Source organism: Carassius auratus, unplaced genomic scaffold, assembly GCF_003368295.1.
Source record: "Carassius auratus strain Wakin unplaced genomic scaffold, ASM336829v1 scaf_tig00216072, whole genome shotgun sequence".
In the NCBI taxonomy this organism is placed as follows: Eukaryota; Metazoa; Chordata; class Actinopteri; order Cypriniformes; family Cyprinidae; genus Carassius; species Carassius auratus.
In genome coordinates this window covers 48563-75335 of record NW_020528393.1, presented here as the reverse complement: position 1 = coordinate 75335, position 26773 = coordinate 48563, and the positions used below count along the sequence as shown (strand labels likewise).

The following is a 26773-nucleotide window of genomic DNA, read 5'->3' as shown; positions in this document are numbered from 1 at the left end:
ATCTTGCCAGTTTAAGTTAAAATCACCCATAATAATAACTTCCATCTTCCCATATTGTTTAAGTATAACATTTAGGCAATCATAAAATTCATTTGTGGCAGTTGGAGGACGGTAGACTGCAAAGACAGCAAAATACATTGCTGGGCCTCGCTTTGTTGACACAAATGTTGTAGAGTGTCCATGCAGCTCACTTTGCACACGCCTCGCTCGACCATCATCCAGAACACTTGAGTATAGGATATGGCTCCATGAATCCACCAGCAGGCCGACGTTCAGAGGTAGAACACCAGCTCCACCGCATTTGTGTGCTCATCAAAAAAAGCAGGTGCAACAGCAAGGTAACATGGCGTAAGGATGTATTGATTTTAACAAAGTTTTTATATCGCCGAAGAGCCCAAGTTTCATGTTGTATTTTATGGTGACCTGGTGGTCTCCCAGTATGGTTTAGGGGAGGTAAGACTGCAGTACCTGCCACTCTGCCGATACCTGCCACCATGTTTCTGGTAGACTGGCCAAATAAAGATGGGAGAGATGGGTTTTAAGCAGATTCTTGAAGATGGCTAAGGACTCAGCTGCCCGGATTGAGTTGGAGAGGTCATTCAACCAGGAGGAAACATTTAATTTAAAAGTCTGTAAAAGTGACTTTGTGCTTCTTTGGGATGGCACAATCAAGTGACGTTCACTTGCACTTTTACAACCCATCATATTTTAACCTGATATATTGTCACAGCTGCATGTTCTGGCACTGCAAATAAATGTATTAATATGAAGGTCCAACACACAGTAAGTAACCAATACAGTACTTGTATATACTAGTTTTTTCAAATTCACATAATAAAAAGGACACTCCAACAACCATCCTTCTTAAAGAATGTGCAAAATTAATTAACCAGCTTCATCTGCCTCTCTCTGAAGACGCCGTCTTTTGTAATGTAAAAAATTCACATTAAACAAATGAAAACATGTCTGTTCAATCATATGCGCGGTTATGATCCTGCCAGTAGGTGCCCAGCCTCCATACCTTTTCTCTCTCTTGTGAAGAGCAGCATACAAACTGCAAAATATATTACCAAGTGTAAGGTAGTCAGACATTCAACAGTAATAAAGGTTAATAAGAAATTTAATGACTAATCATAAGTGTGATTAATCATTAAAGCCCCCCACTAGTTACGATCCCCTTTTCCAGTCTAGGGTTGGGAGAGGGAGTGACAACTAATAAAAAAAGAAGAAAGGGAAGAAGAACTCTCCACTAGTCCTCTGCTCCAGAAAATGCAACCACCACTTAGTTTGACCACTTGAATTTTAGAAAAGCAAGATGGGAAGCAATAAATATCTTCAGGAGAGGGCCTGGCCAAAACAACAAACAAAACAGCAACTGACTAACAGGAGGAGTACTAAATAATCTATCCAAGTAAAAGAAAATAAATAAACAAAAGCTTTCCTCAACTCCCTCACTAACCAAAAACAGGGCTAAAAAAATGGCACCCTCTCCCTACAGCTTCCAAAACTAACCATAAATCAAATAAAGTAAAATTACTGTACATTTTAATAAAACCTTAATAAAATGAAGATAAATTAGTGATACACTCTGTGGTTTCAACACACTACTGGTAAATGTAATTATCAATGAAGATTCGGGAGGAGCGCGTCAGATACTTAGCCTAATCATCACAGGTGGACCACAATCAAGTAATCAATCCCACAGTATAAATATCACTGACTTACCTCTATCCATTGACGGTTTATCAGCATGCTGGTTCGCTTCGTCAGTCACCTTATCACACACCCAATTTTCGTACCAACGAAGAGCGCTACACAGGGGATTTATAAGACCTGCTGCTTTTGCCAGACCCGAGATCATTTCTACCCAGCCAAACACGGCCGTTGAGCAGCATTAAGCGTCATCGCGACAGCTGCTATCCTCGCCAAGTCACACATCGTGGCCAATAGACCGTGCAACTCCGAGCTCGTCTTGCTCGATACACGATCGTGCCGCCCGAGACCGAGCTCTCGTCGAGCGCTGGATTGCAGCAGAAAGAATCCAACCACGGCTCAGTCTTTCACCACGGCGTTCCGGCCGAGTGGCAGTTTGAGGCCGCTTCCTCTAGCGGCGCAGACTAATACATTTCCAGGCGAAGACGCTAAAAAACAGGTTCTTCTTTTTTTTCATTGGATTTTTACGGCAGTTTGCATTCAAAGTGTTGCATCTAAAAGCAGTTTTGCGGCTAAAGTTTTGTTAAACTTCCGTCTTCTTCTAGTAGCGTTTTATGGCGGTTTTGGCAAACCAACGTAAAGGTGCATTACCGCCACCCGCTGATCCGGGGTGTGGATCCCGCATAGATTTGGACTACAGATACACAGTTCCGTCGGATGATTTTGCCACTTTTTAACCACGAAGCCAAAGGCATTAGGTTAGATTATTGTAATGCCTCGTTCTCAGGCCTTCCAGCTAAATCGTTGAGCAAGCTTCAGTATTCTGCCGCACGTTTGTACTTCTCCTCGCGAACACATTACACCGGTTCTTTCACAATTACACGGGCTTCCCGTAAACGTGAGAATTGATTTTTAAAATTCTTATCTTAACATACTAGGTACTTCATGGGACTGCACCTGAGTATCTTTGTGAACTCATCAGTCCGATATTCCATCACGCTCTCTTCGCTCTACTAACTCTCTTTCACTTCATCAGCCATAATGTGAGCTAAAGGCCATGGGGGAAAGAGCCTTTTCATATAAAGCCCCTAAGCTATGGAATGTACTTCTTCTGCACGTCAGATATGCACCTATGTTGGGCGATTTTAAAAAGTTGATTAAGTCACATTTATTCAAGACTGTCTGTTTTAATGAATTGTTGTATTGCTTTTGGCGTTTGTTCCTACAAATAAAATGCATTATTATTATTATTATTATTATTATTATTATTATTATTGTTACATTCGCCTTACTGCACACGTTTAAACCTCGCCGAAATGATACAGACATAAGTTAAAAAAAAAAAAAAAAAAAAACGTAAGTCTCTGGATAAAAGCGCCTGCTAAATGCTTAATTTAATTTAAAATTTTAATTTCCATGCAAGTCTTCTGGTAGGACCTATTTTACCATTCACTGGCGTGATCACTCAAAATTAATCTAAAACGCATCTGCCCTCGTGTTTGGATGCAGGATAGCAAGTGTGAGTAAAATTACCATCGCCTTTTAAGGACCGTAATACGAAAAAACCGGAAAGTAAATCTCTTTAGAAACCACTTGGAAGCGAATAGCACATAACTGCTGTTAACCCATTTGCTGCAAGCATCGCCAACGGCCCCAGTCTATGTTTCATTTTCACAGCATGTTAAACATCACTCTCTTACTTGATCTGGATAAACCGCGCATCAATTGAAGTCCAAAGACTTTGGCTTTTATATTTGACCAATATTTCGATTAAAACATAATTCCAGTGATTAATTTTCCATCATTTCAGGAAAACTATTCCTATTCCTGAACGGTAAGCGTCAAAGTGTTAGCTCGTGGACAAATGTTGATCATGGATCTAGTCAGAAAGAATCATGAACAGAAACATCTTTATTTTGGGTATATAATTTCTGCCTCCATGCCAAAAATGGGGGGTGTCTGGTAAGGGGTTAACGTTACTGCTATAATAATGTCTTTTGGTACAACGCCTTACAAGACTAAACATGCTCAATCGTTTCCAAAAGCCTCTGTTTCCACAGTCCATAATACAACGTGAAAACAGCGTTCCAAACGTATCCGCTCGGGAGTCCGTCTAAAGAGCCCGGAGGCCAAATGAGAGGAAAGATGCTTTTCCAACAGGAACATAATAAGGTGGACAAGGCCTGAGGAATTGTCAAATCAGGCAACAAATTGCTAAGCTGGTAACACAGTAGGCTACCCATCCATTTTTAGCTTGCCCCATCAAATATTACTAACACTTTTTACTCTTCCCACAGCCAACATCTACAGCAGCCGAAGCAAGTAGCCTTTTATGTACCTCCTCACTGCCGCAGGAGTGTCTGCTCCCGCAGGAGCCTTTCCTGTACCTCCCCACCGCCACTGCAGTGTCTGCTCCCGCAGGAGCCTTTCCTGTATCTCCGTCTGCTCCCGCAGGAGCCTTTCCTGTATCTCCCCACTGCCGCTGCAGTGTCTGCTCCCGCAGGAGCCTTTCCTATACCTCCTCACTGCCGCGCAGTGTCTGCTCCCGCAGGAGCCTTCCTACACCTCCTCACTGCCGCGCAGTGTCTGCTCCCGCAGGAGCCTTTCCTATACCTCCTCAATGCCGCGCAGTGTCTGCTCCCGCAGGAGCCTTCCTACACCTCCTCACTGCCGCGCAGTGTCTGCTCCCGCAGGAGCCTTTCCTATACCTCCACACTGCCGTAGCAGTGTCTGCTCCCGCAGGAGCCTTTCCTATACCTCCACACTGCCGTAGCAGTGTCTGCTCCCGCAGGAGCCTTTCCCGTTCTCCCCACTGCTGTAGCAGCGTCTGCTCCCGCAGGAGCCTTTCCTACACCTAAATATATAAAAAAAAAAAAAAAATTATAAATGAATAAAAAATAAATAAATACCACACATCACCTCCGCCTAAAGGCATGCCATGCATCCGAGGTTGCGGTGACAGCATCATTTATCGGCAATAGCCAAGACGATATTAGGCCCATTCTCCAACCAACGTTTTTTATAATAATCATTAGGCGGCCTACCTTAATTCGGCTATCAAACCGCTCCGTTATCCCATCTCAGCACTGCATTTCCCACTCGCCCCTGCTCTCAAAGGATGATGTGAGCCCATGGGTTAAAAAACCTATTTGGGGTACACTGGCACAGGAAATCCAATTTATTTTTGCACGCTTAATTTCGGATACTATGACTGCACCAAGATTTTTTCGCACTCATTATCGGAAGCAGCTCATTGGATTTGTTAAACAATTATTCAAGTAAGCCTCACAGCGTCTACCCTCGTAGACAAATAAATCATCCTTAGTATCGAACTCCCTGCCAGGCCCTGCAAGAGGGCTCCCGGTTGAACCAACCTTTGCCTTCTCCATTCAACTATCAGCAAAGCTTACTCGTTTGACATCGCAAGTATTAAAATCCTGCCAGATGCTTTCCCACTTAATCAATCTTGGACTTTCCATCCGACCACCAGCGAAGCTTACCCGATTAAAAAAGTCTGATTAACCAAAAAAAAAAAAAAAAAAAAAAAAAAAAAAAGCGACATTTACCTATCGAACACCAATGAGTACATTGCAGCCCAAACAAATTTTCCCTCCGATGGCAAGATGTACCCATCCAATACCGCAAGTTACGCTTTCGCCGAACACTAACGGGCTCTTCGCAGATTAAACAATCTCAATTTTCCCTCCGATGGCTGGAGAGACTACCCATCTGGTGTCGCAAATTGTAATAAATATAATAAATAAAAATAAATATAGAAAATAATTAAATAAATAAATAATAAATAAAAAGACACCGGATGCTGGCCATAGCCTCCCGACCAGATAACCTTACCTTTTTCAATCCTATGACCGGCAAGGCTTCTCTCTTCGATGCCAAGAGCTTGAGCTCCCATCGGATGCTGACGAGAGCCTCCCGGCCAGACAACCTCACCTTTTCCATTCTGCGGCCAGCAAGGCTTACCCGTTCGTTGCCAGGAGCTCACACTCCCTTCGGACGTAGGTGAAAGCCCCCGGCTACCTGCTTTGCCATTCTGTCTTACGTACAGAGAGGTTTACCCATCCAATGCACGGAGTCAGGGCTCCCATTGAATGTAGGTGAGAGCTTCCCGGCTAGACAACCTTACCTTTTCCGTCCTTTGGCCAGCGAGGCTTAACCGTTCTATCCGGGAGCTAAGCTCCTGTCGGACGAAGGTAAGAGCCTCCCGGCCGGACAACCTTTTCCGTCCTTCAGCCAGAGAGGTTTACCCGTTCGATTCCTGGAGCTAAGCTCCTATCGGACGTCGGTCCGAGCCTCCCGGCTAGACAACCTGACCTTTTCCACCCTCGGCCAGTGAGGCTTACCCGTCCGATGCGAGTGCTCCCATCGGACGCTGGCGACAGCCTCCTGGCCAGCCAACCACGACCTTACCGCGTGGTTTAGGTTACAAACCTACAAGCAAGCTGTTCAAATGCTGCAAGTACCAAACACACAATAAACTCTCCTTCCTTCCTATGGTCGCCAAGGCTAACCCGTCTCTTGCCGGGAGTAGCAAACTCCCTTAAAACGCTGACGACAGCCTAACGACCACACAAACTTACCTTTTCCATCCTACGTCCTGCGAGGCTCACCCAGTTTTGTCCCCGCCGGACGCTGGCAAGAGCCTCCTGGCCACCTATCGTTACCTTTTCTGTCCGCCATCCGGAGAGGCTTACCCGTTCGATGCGTGTGCTCCCTTCGGACGCCGGCGAGAGCCTCCCGGTTAGACAACCTTACCTTTTCCTTTTCTATGGTCAGCGAGGCTTACCCGTTCGATGTGTGTGCTCCCTTCGGACGCTGGCGAGAGCCTCCTGGACAGACTTGCTTTACGTTTCCACTCTACGGTCGGCGAGGCTTACCCGTTCGATGTGTGTGCTCCCTTCGGACGTCGGTAACAGTCTCTCGGCCACGCACTTACCTTTCCATTTGACGGTAGGCGAGGCTTAACCGTCCGACGCTACGAGTCTCGTCCTCTCGCCAAATCCTGCAAAAAAAAAAGCTACCCTCAGCTACTCTCACATCTTTTAACCCCGTCTGGCGAGGCTTACCCGTTCGATGTTCTGAGTTAGAGGCCCCTTTGGATGCTGCGAGAGTCCTCCCAGTCGGGTTTTCCTTTCCAACCCTCCCCGTCCGCCGAGGCTTACCCGTCTGTCGCGTGTGCTCCCTTCAGACGTCTGGCGAGAGTCTCCCGGACGGGCCTATGCTTGCCAGCCGCAAGCGAGTCTCATCCATCCGATGCCGTGAGTCGGGATCTCCCTTCGGATGTTGCCAGAGTCCTCCTTGTCGGCTAGCCCAAAAGCTTTTTATCTGCCAAACCGAGAGGACCCAGACGTCCGTCATCCTGAGTCTCAATCTCCTGTCGGAGGCTTCATGGGCCCTCTCGGTCAGCGTTAGGCCCTTCACCCACTGAATAGCAGGGGCTATCAGCCAGTAGGGCCCGTACGCCGACACCGTGACCTATTCCGGTCGAGGCAACTCGGGTCCTCCCGGTCGGGCACCACAACCACACTGCTCCTCCTCATCGGCCGGTAGGGCTCACCGTTCCAACGCCAAAAAGCTCCAGTTGAGCATCGGCCCGAGCTCTACCGACCGGGCGCCAACAACCACGTAGTTCACTAGCTGCAACCGGTAGGGCCTACTCTCCCAACTCCCAAGTCGCTCCCTCCGGAGTACGTAGGCCCTTCCAGCCTGCCAACGAGATGACTTCTCAGAAACCAAATCAGCCCCCGCCAGTACTCTGCTTTTTTGGGGGGGCATTCTTTAAACTTTTTGGGGGGTACTCTAGGTTCGGGCAATTCCCGAGCTCGGAGCCCTTCCCCGGACAGCACGCCAAATACGCATATCATACCTCAGCTAATTATATGTAAGCGTGAACTAGTGAAATGTAATTATCAATGAAGATTCGGGAGGAGCGCGTCAGATACTTAGCCTAATCATCACAGGTGGACCACAATCAAGTAATCAATCCTACAGTATAAATATTGCTGACTTACCTCTATCCATTGACGGTTTATCAGCATCCCTCCTCCACCCCATCTCCTCACTTCAAGTTCACTTTACAATATACGGGGAAGGGGGGGTACTCTAGGTTCGGGCAATTCCCAAGCTCGGAGCCCTTCCCCGGACAGCATGCCAAATACGCATATCATACCTCAGCTAATTATATGTAAGCGTGAACTAGTGAAACAGAAATACAACACACTTTAGGTCTTAACACTTGACCGACAACCATTTTAACTTTGCACCACCACCAAGGAACACAACACGGGTCTGGAGCAGGGGAGAAGTGAGCTTTGTCAAGCGCTGTTCACTCTTGTAGCAACACTTTCTGCAACACACTCTGATGAGCACCACCTGTGAGTAATTTATACTGCTAATCAATCAGAGAATGAGAGAGATCACACACACACACACACACACACACACACACACAAAACATAACCACACCCCCAAAGGTTGGGGAAAACATACCTTAACAATTCATATTTAAAAATATACATCCTAGGGATGTTAAATATAACTCTACGCAGAAATTTAAAAACATCCTACAAATTTTTCTCCTACTTTAAAGCATGTACCCTACTGCCACATATAGCTCATGTTAATGTCTAAATACGATATACTGATAATGAAAACTGGTCAGACATTAGTTTTATCGATGCCCAGTTCCAGAATTAAATCGCTTACAGTGCTATAATTACTATAACATTTGACCATTTAATAAAATTATAAATAACAATGAGACACGCTAAATAATAGATACAACAGTGTCAAGTTAAAAATTCTTAGTCTTTAGTCTCCAGAAGAATCCACTAAATACTCAGTCGCATACAGGTCTTGTACCAAATGTTTAAAGTCAATGCTGCATCTGTGCATAAAACTTTGTATAAAGTATTTATTTACATAGAAATACATAGAAATACATTCCATATCAATTCATATTCAATTTCAAAGCATTGGTATCCAGTTATGAATTACATTGGCACACCAGCTAATGAATTTCCCCTTTACACTGTAAATACAATAAAGGAGGATTGTTGAATAAATGAACATTATGTATTATGCACTGTTAACACACAGCACTTAGCACTGCTGTGAAAGTGATGTAGAGGGGAAGAAACAAGAAGAGAGAGTCTTGACAAAGTTTGAACTGAGACACATTTGAAATGCATCCTATTACTAGGTGGAAACTGCCTGACTGTCCACATAAACCTGATCACATTGACATGAAACTTTCCTCATTGTTGAGTGGAAGGTGTATTTTAAGTGTTACCATCCTATTGTCCACTACATGACTCATGAAGAATTTATACTAAAGATCCAGTCCCCTGTTTACTGTACACATCTGTTCTCTGATCAACCTGTAAATAAAACAAAATGACCATTTGTATTAACACTAAACCAACAGCTGTAATTTCACATAAGCTTAGTTTCATTAAAACAAATCAAATGTCTAATGTGAAGGTCTAAACCTAATAATAATAAAAAAGTAACTAATAAAAGCTTGTAAAATAACCTCTACATTAGTTAAAACAGGCCAATTTAAAGGACTAGTTCACTTCCAGAATAAAAGTGTCCTGTTCATTTACTCAGCACCATGTGTCACGGTGTCTGGTCTGTGTTTCCCCGGCTGTCCACTAGTTCTCACCTCAGGCACTACAATTCCCACAAGGCCTTGTCCCTTCATCAAAGTAATTGCACTCCTGTTAATTGCACTCAGATGTCTTCACTTCATAGTCATTACCCTGCCTATTTACCCTGCCTGTTTGTTTCATGGAGTCCTTACTTTCCGTCACCCAGTTTCCTCACGTTCCTTGTGTTCTAGTTTAGCTTCAAAGAGCTCGACATGGATCGCAGCCGAGGAATAAAGGTCTTAGCTAGTGGAATGATCAGTCATTTTCTAAAAAAAAACATTATTTTTTTTTATTTTTATTTTTTTTACTTTTTAATCACAAATGTTTGTCTCGCACTAGATCTGTGATGCGCATACAGTCACACTTGGTTAGTTCTTTGTCTGTGTAGTTCAGTTCAGAAAGGTAGGGCAAAATACTCCATCTCATTTTCTCCTCCAACTTCAAAATCATCTGACATCATTGTTTTACTTTTTTTGTAATGGGGGTTTGACTTTCTTTGCACAATCACATTATAAACACTGGGTTGGTACTTTGAGTAACTTTTCCAACGTGATTACATAATACGTGAAGTAGAGCCAGTGTAAGATAAACATTTGTGGTTAAAAAGTAGCATATGAATTTACTCATTTTTTATTTTTTTTTAGACAATGACCAATGGTGTCACTAGATAAGACCCTTATTCCTCGGCTTGGATCATGTAGAGCCCTTTGAACCTGCACTGAAACTGCAATCAGGACTTTCAACCCTTTGATCACCACTGAAGTCCACTTTATGGTGAAAATCCTGAAATGCTTTCCTCAAAAAAACTAGTTTTTAGAGTAAATTATCAGGATTTTTTTTATTCTAGAAGTGAACTAGTCCTTTAAAGTTGCTTAAATGTCCTATCAAACTTACACAGTGCTGTTTTTTAAAGACAAAACTCATAGAGATAAAGAATACATTATGTACATTGTAGATTATGCTGAACAAACTTCACATCACACATATTACTTTATCTTCATAGACACAGTACTATAGTGAGGCTCTTCTGAGGATCTCTTACCTGTAGTTGAAGGGTTCTGTTTGTACATCATCTTGAATACCCAAACCATCCACCAATGCGTTTTAGACCAGTTATGAGCAAGCTTTCACGGTCTAGTCTGTAAGAAGGAATCGGATAACAGAAAAAAATCAGTGTTGGCTGTAACAAGTTGCAAATTCGTTACCACATTTTTGTAGAAAAGTAATGGCAGAATAACAGATTACACTAACATTAATATTGCTGTGATCAGACTAGTGACTGATTCAAATAACATTCATACACTTCTGTCTTTATGTTATTGTGACTATAAAAAGATCTATAAATCCAGTCTTTGTAAGGGAAAAGACAAGGATGAGTGTATGGTTTACATTTATTCCAACAAATTAGGAATAAAACAGATATTACATCCCACAGTTTCCCACAGTCACATATGATAAATGTCAAGGAGCAAAAACATGTTACTTCTAATAAAAACGACTCTTGTGAACTCAAAACTCTCTAAGCCGGAACATGAAAAGTTATTTATTAGCACATGTGATCTCAGGAGCATGCACTTAATTAGACAAAGGAGTCTATTTGTGTGTTGGGGATTTCTAATGTACAGTAACTGAAAGTAAAATAAATGATATTGAACATGACTGAAAAGACAGAAACATTGATCATGTGATGGTGGACGACTGTGAGCTGAGCCTAGTATCTGCACTGATTTTACCAGGAGTGCAGCATTTTCCTACAGTCGGCCCACAATTATCAGTCTATCTTCAGTACAATGATTTCTTCTGTTAAAACATTTAATAAAGCTATTTATAGTATATTAGTTGCATGGTTTCTATCCTGACCTTCTTTGTGTTCAACATTTTATTAATCAAGTGATTTCCCTCATACCAGTTTAGCACAAACCCAGCCTGATTCAATGATTTGACTCTGATTTTATGTCAGTTGCAGTGTTATTTAACAAAGATTAAACAAATACTAACACCCAAACCTAAACCAAACATTTCCATTATTATTGCCTTGATAGAAGATCCTGATAGCATTACTGTTTGTCATGACTGAATACATCTATTATTTTTTCTGAAGTCAAAATTATTTTGACAGGTGACTGTGGATTGAATGAAATTAGCTGTGGGGCAAGGTTTGTGCTTTACTAGTTTGGTGAAACAGGCGAATTCATTTTAAATTGTTGTTCTGACACAAGAACTCGATTTAATCAAGATTAATGAACATGTTCCTTTCACAAATATTTGGAAGACTTTCTATGTATGAGGTATAGGTAGATCTCTTTAATCCCACAAAGTGCTGTTTACTCACCTCAGTTCACAGCCTGATTCTTTTAGCACCTCAGTGAGCTGCTTCTTTGAGTTTCCTATTGTATTGTTACTCAGATCAAGCTCTTTTAGAAAACGTAATGATGTCTTCTTATCCAAAGACTGAGCCAAACAAGCAACATCTGTAATGCTGCAGTCATTTAGACTAGACAGAGTCAGACAGACAGAGAAAGAGAAATATCAATAATAAACAACTTTCTATAAATACACTGTAAATTCAGGCTCTTCACAAAATACTGAGTATAAAATATCTTGTTTTAAACTGATTGTTATTCATTTTGACTCTAATATACAGAGCTCCTCACCTCAGTCTCTCCAGTTTACAGGCTGTATTCTTCAGTACGTCACATAAGTGATTCACTCCTGTGTTTTCTATTTTATTTCCACTGAGGTTCAGTTCTCTCAGGTGTGATGGGTTTGAACACAGAGCTGAAGTCAGGATGAGACACTGTTTCTCTGTAATACTGCATTTACACAGACTGAAGACAAAAAAAAAAAAAAAAGAAAAAAAAAAATAGCTCAGATCTTTGAGTACACGTGTCATACATCATTAAACCTTGGGTATTATTTCATGATTTGATTGTCCCAAACCATCCAGAACCAGTGCCTGGGATCAGTGTCTCAATTCAAATACCTCTGATATCTGATTAGAGATCCAAACCAGAAATTATGGCCAGGATAGCCCAGACTACAATAGCACTTAAAGACTAAAGCCAATATAAAGGGACAAGAACATCACCCTTAAATTAAATCTAGGCATATTCATGTTCCAGTTATTTTTTTCTTCCTGTATGTAAATCATGGACACTGACAGATGAACTAGAGAAGACAACTCAGGCTGTGGAAATTCAATGCTGTCTAAAGTTTCTGGGCATTAGCTATTATGACCATATGACTAATGAGGAAGTTACTATTTTGTAGCATGGAATGTTACTAACGCTAGTTTTCCAAGTTTGCAGTGTGGGTTCATCAGTAGGTCACTGATGTTTTTCACTCCAGAGTCTCCTAGTTGATTTCCACTGAGGTCCAGCTCTCTCAGGTGTGATTGGTTTGATTTCAGAGCTGAAGTCAGAGCTGAACATCCTTCATCTGTAATTTCACAACCTCTGAAGCTAAATTCGGAACAATGAGACAAAAAAAAAAACCCTCTTCAATCTCATTCATTTAAATACCACAAACATTTATTTTGTCTTGTATGCAAATGTTCCTCACCTCAATCTCTCCAGTTTACAGTGTGAATCCTTCAGTACGTCACACAAGTGATTCACCCCTGTCTTATTAATCTGATTCACACTGAGGTCCAGCTCTCTCAGGTGTGATGGGTTTGATTTCAGAGCTGAAGTCAAGCTGAGACAATATTTCTCTGTAATACTGCATTTACACAAACTGAAGACAGAAAAAGGAAAGTGGGTTAATCTACAATGACCACCTTACTGAAGTGCTACAGCATGTAATTAAAAACAGCTAGTATAAACTAAAAGGCAAATTCAAGACGCTGTAGTGTTATAAACACTATTATTTTTGGCTCAAATGGTTTCAAATAGCCAACAGAATTATAAACTTTAATCACACTGTAACTTCTATACAGCATAAAGTTGCATACTTGAGTATTTCCAGCTTGCATTTTGGGTTCATCAGTAGATCACTGATGTTTTTCACTTCAGAGTCTCCTAGTTTATTTCCACTGAGGTCCAGTTCTCTCAGGTGTGATGGGTTTGATTTCAGAGCTGAAGTCAGGGTGAGACACTGTTTCTCTGTAATACTGCATCCACACAGACTGAAGACAGAGAGAGAACAGACATTGAATCAGAACTGATTTATTTTTTATAGATTTATTTTTAGATAGCCTATCTATGTTTTCAGTTTTGAATCTAGTGCTGTCTTAAGTTACAGAAATAATAATATCTATATTTGGATATCAAACCACATTATGGTGGATAGAGAAGTTCAGCTAAGTAATAACATGCAGTACTCCTGCAAATTAAAGCTATAGGTCAGAATTCGGCTAGTTTTACATTTCTGGCACAGGCAAGATGATCCAGATATAACATATCTGACAGTAATTTGTCATCTTTTTCATTATATTGTGTTTTGGTTAATATGCGGTTTACACTACTGAAAGTTACAATACTAAACCATGTAAAATACTCACATCACCGTGTTGAGTTTACAGTGTTTATCCCGCAGTAGAGCAGCGATCTGATTCACTCGTGTGTCTCCTAGTTTAACATCACTCAGATTCAACTCTTTTACCAGCAACAGGTTTTTACCCACAAGTCCAGGAACATATTCAGAAACCCTTTCTGCATCCTGACTCAAAAACCTGCAGAATTTGAAGCAGGATTCAATTCAGTACTCATATTTTGTGACGTTATGTAAAATACTGCTTAAACTACCAGTAATCGTTGTTTCGTCTTTAATATATTGTATATAAAAAATAATATAAAAAAAAAACAAGCAGTTTGTATATTGTTCATTTCATCATATCTCACCTCAGTGTCTTCAGTTGACAGTTTGGATCCTGTAGTAAATCACTGAGCTGCTTCACTCCTGATTGTCCAGGATCATTTCCTCTGAGATCCAGCTCTATCAGGTGTGAAGGGTTTGATCTCAGAGCTGAAGCCAGAGCTTTATAACCTTCTTCTGTGATACTGCAGTTTGAGAGTCTACAGGAAAAATATTATTATAATTAATAGCTAAATTGTTTTATATTGAAAAAAAAAATCATATGGATTTTATTTAGTCTTTCTATCAAAAAAGAAACATCTCTTTCTTTTGTTCGCTACAATAAGATTTTGACTTTACTTTTATTGAAATAAATAAATAAATTATTAAAATCAAATTTTCATTTTACTCACCTGAGTTTTTTGAGTGTGCAGTTTTTATTTTCTAATCCGTTCTGGAGTTTCTTCACTCCTGAATCCTGCAGATTATTGTTGCTCATGTCAAGTTCTTTCAGACAGGAGTTTGCTCTCAGGATTGTAGCGAGAACTAAGCAGCTTTCCTCTGTTAGACCACAGTCACACAGCCTACAATGATGAACAGGAGGAGAATTTACCAACACGAGGTACTTGATGCCAACATTCAGTGATTACACTTCATCTGATTTAAGATATTGTAAATGTACAATGAATGGAAATAATACTTACTGAAGTTTGTTGAGTCTACAGTGTTTATCCTGCATCAGGGCAGCAAGCTGCTCTACATTCTTTAGTTCTAGTTTACGTTCACTCAGATTCAGCTCACTCAGGGTTAATGGGTCTTTTATATTGAGAACTCTAGTCATATACTGACAGGCTTCATCTGCTGCAGGATTTTGTAAAAACCTGGAAACATAGGATGAATAACAGTAACATTACATGCAATAAGATATTTATATTTTAGAACTAGTTTAATTTTCCATAAACATGGAAAATCACATGATAAAACTTCTCTAAACTTGTGCTTGTCCATGATTTCAGGTTTTCATAATTTTTTTAATATTTATGTATTCTTTTTTTGGCAAGTTCAGATCAATATAGTGTCAAACAAAGCCTATGACTGGATAGTGATACAGGCTCTAAATTATTGCAGAATAATGAAAAACAAAGACGCAAGAATAATATACCATTGCTTAACTTGCAATAGTACATTTTTCTGTATGTGCAGCGAAAGAAATACTCTCTTAAAAATAAAGTTGCTTAAAGGGTTCTTCACAACGATGCCATAGAAGAACCATTTTTGGTTCCACCAAGAACCATTCAGTCAAAGGTTCTTTAAAGAACCCCCCTTTCTAACCTTTTTTATAATCTGAAGAACCTTCTTTTGCCACAAACAACCTTTTTGTGAAACACAAAGACTCTTAAGATGTTAAAGGTTCTTTATGGCACCATTTAGACAAAAAAGGTGGCATCGTGAAGCACCTTTATTTTTAAGAGTGTAGAGAAGCTGCAAGATCTGATGTGAAATTAAACTTCATCAGCTCCAAATAACCACCATCATATTTGTATTGTTTATTTTTTAACACTACTGTAACTGAAGTAGAATTTCTAAAAGCCAAACAATCCCATGTACAATTAGCCAATGCCATCATTTTTTTTAAGGTTAGTTAATCGATTAAACACTAACATCGCTTCCAGTCAATCAGTATTTTTCCCCAAGCTGGTAAAAGGCCCTTTAGTCATATCAAAGCTTTAATAGATTTGTATTTTTTTTTATAATGGTTTCATTTTCTAACTGCTACAATGTATTTTAAGAATACTCACCTCAGTTTACACAAATAACCCTGCAGTACATTTACAAGCTCCTTCACTCCTGATTGTCCAGGATCATTTCCTGTGAGATCCAGCTCTTTCAGGTGAGAACGATTTGATCTCAGAGCTGAAGCCAGAGCTTTATAACCTTCTTCATTGATACTGCAGTTTGAGAGTCTACAGAAAATGTTAAGAAATAATAAACTATATATATATATATATATATATATATATATATATATATGTGTGTGTGTGTGTGTGTGTGTGTGTGTGCTGATCAAATTTGTCCAAATAACTAAATCATACAGTACTACATTATTATATTCCTGCCATTAAAGTAATGGTTTGTGTTTCCATGATGTGTGAATGTACCCACTTTAGTATTTCAAGCTTAGATTTCTTCAGTCCCTCACAGATCACTTTGAATCCTGAGTCCAGCAGATGACTGTTGTTCAAGTCCATCTCTTTCAGGTTGGGTTTGGAGGAGAGAACAGTAGCTAGAACTGAACAGCTTTTCTCTGTCAGCTCACAATTATTCAGCCTGAACACAAAAACAGCATTATTTGTTATTATCAGATAGTCATATATACTAGGGGTTTCACATTCATTGTCTGGCTATCTGGGACATTGGAATGGAGTAAAAGGTTAAGATAATAACTTTCTCTGTAGTATTATATCACATTGTGAGTTTTTATTAGCACCATTTTTAGTTTTCTCATGGTATCTGAAAGAGCGTTTGGACATGGAAGCAGGACTACGTGACGTCAGACCTATCAAGTGAATAGAGGGCGCAACAGGATAATAAATGTTTGAAGGACACATTTACGCTCTGTTTCCAAACAGTTAAAATGACAAATGAAAGTATTCTCCGAAAGCTCCACAAGACATGTGTGATTATATTACTGGATGCTCGAAACTGAATTTGTGCGCAGATGCGGTACATTTGTCACAGGACGTGTGGTATGACAGTTGTGTCCGACGATATGAACTAGCTGTTTTAAAAACAGTATTTTTATAATTAACATTAGTTTATCAGTATGTTTCAAAGTATATTTTTTCTATTATTGGTGATTCCATAGGCTCTCTCTCACGCACCTGCGCAGGTTAAAACACCAAATAGTTATACTATGACAAGAACAAAGAGTCTCTCTCTTGCTCCACACATGCACAATAATATTGTGTATCGTCGATCTCACGGGCTCATGATATGATGATTTGAAAAATTACCATATCGCCCAACACTAGTTACCATAACTTCCTTAAATCACAGAAGTTTGCAGAGACACACTTAATAGATTAGAAAATGTGTATTGTCTAAAATCGTAATCCCTTACTTTATTTTCTCCACTATGCAATGAGAGTCTGGCAGAAGTGCAGCGAGTTTCTCCCAGTCAAGGTCTCCAAGTTTAATTGTGCTCAGATTCAGTTCTTTGAGCAGTAAAGGATTTGTACCCAGAACATTGAAGAGATACTCATATGCTTCCTCTGCAGCAGGACTCAAAAAGCTACAGAAATTAGAAGAGAAGTTTAGATTAGATAACTGTTATAATTTGTACCTTTTGCATGTCCCATCCTCATCATGGGTCCAGTGTAATATTTAAGTCAATTGTTATAATTCCATTTAGTTTTACTGAGAAAATACATAATTAGGGAATAAATTAATGAATTATTTAATTAATTATCTATCAAAACTGTAATGATTGTTTGTGTCACAAAATTTGTCAGTCTCATGAAATTCAAGTTTGTGACTGTAGCAACTCATCACATCAACTAATATGCCCCCTTTAATATGTTTCAAACAGCTGACTACATTTCCCACATAGCAACATTGTTTCGGCCCAGATCCGGCCCACATATGGCACCTGTGGAAAGATGATCTGGCCCACATGCAGCGTGGACTGATGGCACTTGGGTGGACCGCTCCTGTTTCCCAGATTTGAGCCACAAGCAGGCCATAGCAATGCCACATGTCAGCCAAGAGTAAAGAAATTAACCAGAAATTGACCTTATCTGAGCCACAAAATCTGTGTATATTAAACATGAAGTAATTTCAGCCTTAATAAGCCTGTTAACAAGCAGAAACATTGAAGGAAAAAAGAGAACAGAAAAAGAGAAGAGCAGAAACACAAGAACTACAACTGACTTCAGCCACAACCTTAGATGAAATCAATTGAAGATAAAAGAAGACACTAAATCACTCAAGATCTCACCAGAGGAGAATTAAACAACTCAACAAACAGCTTTACCAGCTACACTTAATACTAACCAGACTGACTTTATTTCTGTTAGACATCCACAAAAGATTTTATTGAGAATAAACAGAGGTTTAACTCTAATGTGTTTCACCATAACAGTGATTAGTGTTTTCATTAGCTGGGCACTTAACTCTTATTATATATTTTGTCTTTTTTTGGCTGCTGTGACAGTGTGTTTGTTAAACACATTTGCAGCTTCAAAGAAAGCTAGAGTGACATGATATCAAGTGATGGCTGTTATCTGTTGATGGTTTTATAATCATCATGAAGTACACTGGTTCACTGATGTTTTTTTCTTTTAATCTAACAGTTATGTTTTTCCAATGATACATTCATATTACAAACCTTGTGTTTCTGCCGTATGAGATCCAGCAGTATTATAACAATCCATTAAAATCTTTTAACAAACATGAGCTTAAAAAAAAAAAATCAAACTTCGCTGCCACACACATATATAAACAATCAGCACATGAATCTCGATAATGGTGACAATCAGAAATATTTAGAGATAAATATTTAGAGAAACTGATAAATTCAGAACTGAAAAGCTACTAAGTCACAACTAAACAACAGCAAATAATATAAGAAAATATTAAGAATTAAATGAAATAATAGGACAATTCAGCTGCATAATTTATTCATGTTGCAATGCATGCTGGGAGTTTTGTACTATGCTAGTACCCAGCATACATTGCAGCAAGGCACATTTGATTGTCACCATTGTTGAGATTCATGTTCTTACTGTTGATGTATGTGTGTGTCATCATAAATTGAGTTTTTCATGTTCGTTAAAACCTTCTAACTGATTGTTGTAAAATTGCTGGTTCTCATGCTGCAGAAACACATGATTTGTGATGTGAATATATTAATGAAACAACTGTTAGATTAAAAAAAGCAAATCAGCCTGTTTCATGATGATAATAAAAACATCAACAGATAACCACCATCACTTGACCTAAATAAGTTTTAGCTTTCTTTGATGCCGCAAATGTGTTTAACAAACACACCATCACAGCAGCCAAAAAAGACAAATGAAAGAATAAGAGTTAAGAGTGCAACTAATGGAAACACTAATCACTGTTATGGTGACACATATTAGAGTTAAACCTCTGTTAATTCTCAATAAAAACTTTTGTAGATGTATAACAGAAATAAAGTTAGTCTGGTTAGTAATAAGTGAAGTTGTTAAAGCTGTTTGTTGAGTTGTTTAATCCTCCTCTGGTGAGATATCCAGATATTTAATGTATTCTTTTATCTTCAATTGATTTCATCTAAGGTTGTGGCTGAAGTCAGTTGTAATTATTGTGTTTCTGCTCATCTCTTTTTCTGTTTTCTTCTTTCCTTCAGTAATTCTGCTTGTTAACAGGCTTATTAAGGCTGAAATGACTTCATATTTAATATATACACAGATTTTGTGGCTCAGATAAGGTCCAGTTCTGGTTAATTTCTTTACTCTTGGCTGACATGTGGCATTGCTATGGCCTGCTTGTGGCTCAAATCTGGCAAACAGGAGCGGTCCACCCAAGTGCCATCAGTCCACGCTGCATGTGGGCCAGATCCTTTTTCCATGGGTGCCAGATGTGGGCCGGATCTGGGCCAAAACAATGTTGCTATGTGGGATTCTGTCTCTTGAAGTAATTCAATGCTTTTATTACCTGATTGTTATTGAATTACTCATTGCACCCCCTAGTAATTTAAAGAGCCACTGTAGTCCTAATATTCCAGGATAGTTTCCGGTGAGATCCAGCTTTGTCAAGCGTGAAGGGCTTGATCTCAGAACTGAAATCAAGGTTTTGTAATTTTCCCCATTGATACCGCAGTCTGAAAGTCTGTAAATGGAAAAAAAAGAGATTAATATTAAGAACAGCATGTTCTACTCCAAATAAAATACAAATCCATAAAGCAAAATGTTGCTTTAAAAAAATCTAAACCTAAATAGAAAAATATATTGTCACAAAAACTTCCAAAAAGTGCATTTGTGCCTTCATTTTGATATTTGCAAAACTGAAAAAAATAAATGCCATTATAACATCTGCTTATTTTTAGAACCATTTCGTTCCCTGAATTAAAATAAGCATCAAGTAAAATTAAAGAATAATTACCTTAATAAAATTGAATAGAATAACTTAAAATTAAAATATATCAAAGGTAAGTATACAATAAATACCAATATAAAATGGTAATAAAATTATAATATTATTAATGATTCTAAAGTAAGACTTGTTTAATTTGAATTTTCAAATATTGAACACAATATTTAAAGATTACAATAAGTAGTTAAAAAAATAAAAATAAATTGAAAATACCATTTCACTAGTAGTAGTGTTTCAGTTAATCAAAAATGTATTTAAAAAAGTATATTAAAGGGCCCCTTTTATGTTCATTTACAAAGTATTAACTTTCTATGGTATCAGTTTTGCCATATCAGTCCGAGCACAAGTCTGACAGTGACTCTCAGGAAGAAGCTTATCAACCTTGAGCCACATTCACAAGCATGACTTGTGCGAGACATTTCAGAGTGTCAATCATTTTATACGTCTTTTTACACCCATTTTAGAAGAAGCCATTAGAAAAGATGTTGAGAACACAGCAGAAGTTATGGCAGTACTACTGAAAAACATTGTTAAAAATACTCAAATTTAACTAAAAAAAAATCGCTGTTCTAATCTAATGTGCTGCTTCACTGTAATGCACACTCGAAGGCTATAGACAGCAGCTCGTATGTCACACGCAGATCACTCATGCACAGAATCATTCAGCGCAGAAATGTACTGTCAAAGCTGTTCTTTGATTTCTCAATAAAATAGCATTGAAACATAAAAGTTCAAGCATATATTTCTTAACTAAATTCCACAATTTCACTACTACTAGAGAGATGCTGCCATGTAGAAATAATTCACACATGCAATCGCTCTCACTAATGCATTCATATAAATGTAATCTTTACTGTGAGATATAATCTGTGTGAAATAAAGCGAACCAAAGGCAAAAGAACTGATGAAAATGGGCTGTTATAGGAGCAATAGCCATGTGGGCAGCACTGTGTCATTTGCCATAGCTGTGCACAGGGGGTTTGTTACAGCTCCAAACTTATTTTTTCATTAATGACAAACGATTTTGACTCGACTTTCTTCACATAAAAGTCGACTTAAAAAAAAATCAGAAGTTGTTCAACCTCTAATATATACTCACACATGTATCTCAGAAAAGCTACAAGTGCTCTTTAAATATTGTTGCAGATATAGAAGCACAACCCCTAGAGTACATGAAGAGCTAACAAAACTGATCAATGCATTAAAAAAACATTTGTACTCAATATTGCTCCCACTGAGTTACTCTCAAAAAGTGATTACAAAAAAATCTACAATTTTAAACTCCTTTGCCTTTGTCCATGTAATGATGCAATTAATCAAGCAGGCATATTCTACTGGATAGATTAACTCCCTTTGGCATGGATTTCATGCTTTACAGATTGTTTAAATACACAAACACCTATAAAAAAGGATAATAGAAAATACTCACTTCAGTTTCTCCAATTTGCATTGTGGATTTTCCAAAAGCAAACAAATATTCTGTATTCCTTTGTTTCCTAGTCTATTTCCACTCAGATCCAGCTCTGTCAGGTTTGAAGGATTTGAATTAAATGCTGAAGTCAAAGCAGCACAACCTTCTTCAGTAATACTGTTTTTATTCATCCTGCAGAGAAAGAAAACCAAAAAAAAAGGAAATTATTATTCAATTTATCTTAAGACCTACTTTTCAGCAATGGCATCTTTGATTGTTGCTGATAACATTGAGCCTCATTCATGAAACAGAAGCAGAATTAATTTTATTTGTAAATAATAAATTGGTCATAAAAGTAAATTGGATTCATGAAAGTGTATTTCTCTGCTTCCAACCACATGTAAATAGTGTTTAAAATTTCCAAACATTATTTTTTCTTCTGGTGAACCGATGACGTTGCATTTTGATAACATTATTTTAGTATCAAACACTAAGTATTGTGACTCTAGAAAGTGGCTTCAACTCAAGCTCTGATATACGCTCAGGACTACTAGTGCTTAGAAGATAAGGGTGGATTGCAATATACTTGTATTATGTTGGTGGTGTTGAGGAAGTGGACAGATGCCAAAACAACTGATGCTAGAGCAAGGTGAGTGACTGCTTAGGCTACAACAAGTAAACTGAAACTTTATAGTTCACTCCACCTGAAACGGTGATCAGGAATTTAATAGAATAACAAAATGAATTAGTTAACCAGTAAGTTAAATTTCAGAAATTTCATTCATTAACAAAAATGAAATCAGCTGCATGAACCACTTTCTTTTTTATTGTAGATGAATTATTCTGAACGCCAGAATTATTGGTCTAAATTTACTCTTATATTTACAGAAGTTTCATGTATGAGACTAGTTTGCTCTGGATAAAAGTGTCTGTTAAATGAATACATATATTAAAAGAATTAATCATCAACAGTTTATGAAAATGAAACACAAAACGAATATTACATTTGAAAAATATTTTATAAAGACACATAACTGCACAAAAATGAAAATCACATATATACTCACTGAATGATGTTCAGTTTACAATGTTTATCCTCCAGTAGAGCAGCGAGCTGAATCACTTTATGTGTGCTGTCCAGTTTATGTTTACTCAGATTCAGTTCTCTCACAAGTAATGGGTTTTTATTCACAACTCTTCTCACATACTGACAGGCTTCTTCTGCTTCAGAACTCAGAAACCTGCAGAAGAGAAAATGAAGCAGGATTCAGTTCAGCTCTCACCTTTTAAGGTACAACGACAATCAAAAAAAAAAATGCTTAAATCCCCTATAGTTTATTATAACAACACTTTAACTTTCATGCAGCAACATATTGTATTTCTGAAATAATATTTATATAATTAAATGAACTGCATACATTTTAAGTATTTCAACACATCTCACCTCAGTATTAGTTTACAGTTTGGTTCCTGTAGTAAATCAGTGAGCTCCTTCACTCCTGATTGTCCAGGATCATTTCCTGTGAGATCCAGCTCTATCAGGTGTGAAGGTTTTGATCTCAGAGCTGAAGCCAGAGCTTTATAACCTTCTTCAGTGATACTGCAGTTAGAGAGTCTAGAAAGGAAATTAAAATGTTACATTGAGCTGATTTAACAGTTATTCTAGAAATGACTTGACTAATAATAACTGCTAAAAAGAAAAGCTAGTGAATTTTGTTCCTTGTACAAATTAATGTAAAAAAATATGAATATGAGCACAAACAAAATATCCAGACACCTTTAATGTGTTAGAAATCAACTTACTTGAGTTTCTCTAGTTTACAGTTTTCTTTCAGTCCATCAGAGAGCAGCTTCACTCTTAAATCTTGCAGATTATTATTACTCAGATCAAGATCCTTCAGACTGCTGGAGTCTGAACGGAGAACTGAAGCAAGAGCTGAACAGCTTTCCTCTGTTAGATCACACTTACAGAGTCTTCAAAAAAAAAAAAAAAAAAAAAATAATATATATATATATATATATATATATATATATATATATATATATATATAGTATGTGATATGGGATTTTTGTGTTGAGTGTAGCTCTTGGTGAAATGTACTCACTGAAGTATCTTCAGCTCACACACAGGATTCTTCAGTCCCTCACAGATCTCTTTGACTCCTGAGTTCAGCAGACGACTGTTGTTCAGGTTCATCTCTTTCAGGATGGTTTTGGAGGAGAGAACAGTAGCTAGAACTGAACAGCTTTTCTCTGTCAGCCTACAATTGTTCAGCCTTAACAAAAAAAAAAATTTTTTTTTTATTATTCTGCACCTTTTCAACATACATCAGACCAATATCTCTTTATATTGGATCACACATGACAGACAGTATTTAATAATAAATAAACAAACATTAGCTATAATGTATAAAATAATGTTGACTCACTTCATTGTCTCCAGTTTGCAATGAGAGTCCATCAAAAGAGCAGAGAGCTTCTCTCCATCCAGATCTCCTAATTTATCTTCACTCAGATCCAGTTCTTTCAGTAATAATGGACTTTTACCCAGAACTTCAGTGAGATAATCACACGCTTGCTCTGCTGCAGGACTTTTCAAAAATCTAAACAAAATAGATTAAATAAAATTTAATAAATATCAATTTATATCACATAATCTTAAAATTGTATGCCTTTTGTAGCTTGATTCCTCTTTAAAGAGTCCAGCTAATGTACGTAAAGATGGTACTCAACCAGAATAATACTTTCAATACTGCCTTCCCCACAGTGACAACATTATAAGTATTTGCTGCCTTTAACAGCTAAGTGGCGCTTTAACCAATGTTTGAATTGAGGGGGGGTGGGTGTTGATGGGGTCCAGGACCCCTTGAGCATAAAGAGAATTTGATTCATAGTGTCCATCCAAATTAGTGAACTTAATAATTTTAAGACACTCACTTCAGTATTAGTTTACAGTCTGTTTTTTGTGGTACATCAAGAAGCTGCTTCACTCCTGATTGTCCAGGGTCATTTCCTCTGAGATCCAGCTCTATCAGGTGTGAAGGGTTTGATCTCAGAGCTGAAGCCAGAGCTTTATAACCTTCTTCTGTGATACTGCAGTCTGAGAGTCTGTTAAACAAAAATAAGCTGTTTATTGTTTGTTTGGACAAAGATAGTAGCGGATTTAACATGCATTATAACAAACTACTGAAATCAACATTAACTAAACCACATGTAAATAATTCAGTTAAGTATTTTATTACGATATTTAAAATAAGTGATGTGTGAAAAAATAAACTGTACAAAGTAGTGAAACTGAAATTTAAGCCACTGATTTCATTTTCAATTATTCTGGTTAAAGGAACATTAACAAATGTGTATTAACATTCAGAAAATAAAAATACACACTTGAGTTTCTGCAATCTGCATTGTGGTTTTCTCAACAGTTTACAGATATTTTCTATTCCTGAGTTCTGTAGTTTATTTTCACTCAGATCCAGCTTTGTCAGGTTTGAAGGATTTAAAGTAAATGCTGAAGTCAGAGCAGCACAACCTTCTTCAGTAATACTATTATTATTCAGTCTGCAGAGAAAGAAAAAAAAACAGAAAAAAAAACAGGAAACATTCTTTAGTTTGTTCTAGCCATAAACAACTAAAATAACAAATATACATCTAAATGATGGTTCATCTAAAAGCCCTCAAAACTTTAAATAACAGCAATAACAGCATTTGATCAGTCTCTAGAAATGATAAGATGCTTTGCAGAGCATATAATGATATAAAAAACTCACTTCAGTCTGTTGAGTTTACAGTGTTTATCCTGCAGTAGAGGTGCAAGATTTTTCAAATTTGAGTCTTCAAGTTTACTTCCACTTAGATTCAATTCTCTCAGGAGTAACGGGTTTTTACCCACAAGTCTATTCACATACTGACAGGCTTCTTCTGCATCAGGACTCAAAAACCTACAGAAGAGAAGATAAAACAAGTTAAATTCAATTCACTACTAAAAATATCAGCTAACTTTGTATTATTTTTCATTATTTTTAATGCAACAGACTGTAATAAATAATATTTCCATAAATAATAATATAAATAATAAGAATGATTTGATAATTTTTTTTATCATATCTTACCTCAGTTTTAGTTTACACTCTGGACCCTTTACAGAATCAAGAAGCTGCTTCACTCCTGATTGTCCAGGATCATTTCCTGTGAGATCCAGCTCTATCAGGTGTGAAGTGTTTGATCTCAGAGCTGAAGCCAGAGCTACATAACCTTCTTCAGTGATACTACAGTTTGACATTCTTGAGGAAGACAAAAACAACCAAATATATTAACTATTCATTGAATAATGTCAGAGTTTGATTACAAGGTATAAAAGTCCTATTCTGACTTAAGGGTATCCCAGAGGGGGAAAAAAAACTCCTGAGGCAAAGGATCTCATTAAGAGTGTTGCAAAAAGGTCTTAACAGTCACCCTTCCTTAAGGGTTTATACTAAGTGACTTTATAGAAACACTTAAGGGAGCACTTAAATAATTATATAATAATAATTAATGACAGCCTTAAGGTTCCTTGAGTTGACCTTATGTTTCTTAATTGCAAGTTTCACTAAGGTTACCTTTAAACTTGTAACTAAGGGATTTCTTAGCTAAAGGCCTTTCATGCATACCTGAGTATCTTTAGTGTGAATAGTGAATTTCCCAGTAGTTTGGAGATTTCTGCTACTCCAGGGTCTCCTAGTGAAGTCTCACTCAGATCCAGCTCTATCAGGTTTGAAGGGTTTGAATTAAATGCTGCAGTCAGAGCAGCACAACCTTCTTTTGTAATACAGATACTATTAAACCTGTAGAACAGAGAACAAAAAAGAGAATAAAATCTTAGCTATGCATACAACTTTTATTCACTAATAAGATTTTCAGAAATCCATTGTTTTGCAGCACTGTCCATTTGTTATATGTTTAGATTTACTTACTTAAGCTTTTCCAGTCTACATTGTTCATTCTCAAACAGAGTCGAGAAGATTTTCATTCCTGAGTCTCTGAGCTTGGTCCCAGTCAAATCCAGCTCTTTCAAATTTGAAGGGTTTGAATGTAAAGCTTCAGCCAGAACACGACAATCTTTGTCTGTGAT

At 37.9% G+C, this 26773-nt stretch overlaps 1 protein-coding gene across 1 annotated transcript in view; it reads right to left on the bottom strand.

The window, feature by feature from the left end:
• Nucleotides 1-8531: 8531 nt before the first annotated feature.
• The window catches only part of LOC113097031 (NACHT, LRR and PYD domains-containing protein 12-like), a 52443-nt gene continuing 34201 nt past the window's right edge, over nt 8532-26773 (bottom strand). Inside the window, exons 15-21 of the mRNA XM_026262266.1 lie at nt 14165-14338; nt 13825-13995; nt 13276-13449; nt 12885-13058; nt 11656-11817; nt 10366-10462; nt 8532-9050 (exon numbers count right to left, since the gene is read on the bottom strand). Of these exons, the coding sequence (XP_026118051.1) occupies nt 10393-10462; nt 11656-11817; nt 12885-13058; nt 13276-13449; nt 13825-13995; nt 14165-14338 (925 nt within the window). The 3' untranslated portion in view covers nt 8532-9050; nt 10366-10392. The remainder of the gene's footprint in view (nt 9051-10365; nt 10463-11655; nt 11818-12884; nt 13059-13275; nt 13450-13824; nt 13996-14164; nt 14339-26773) is intronic.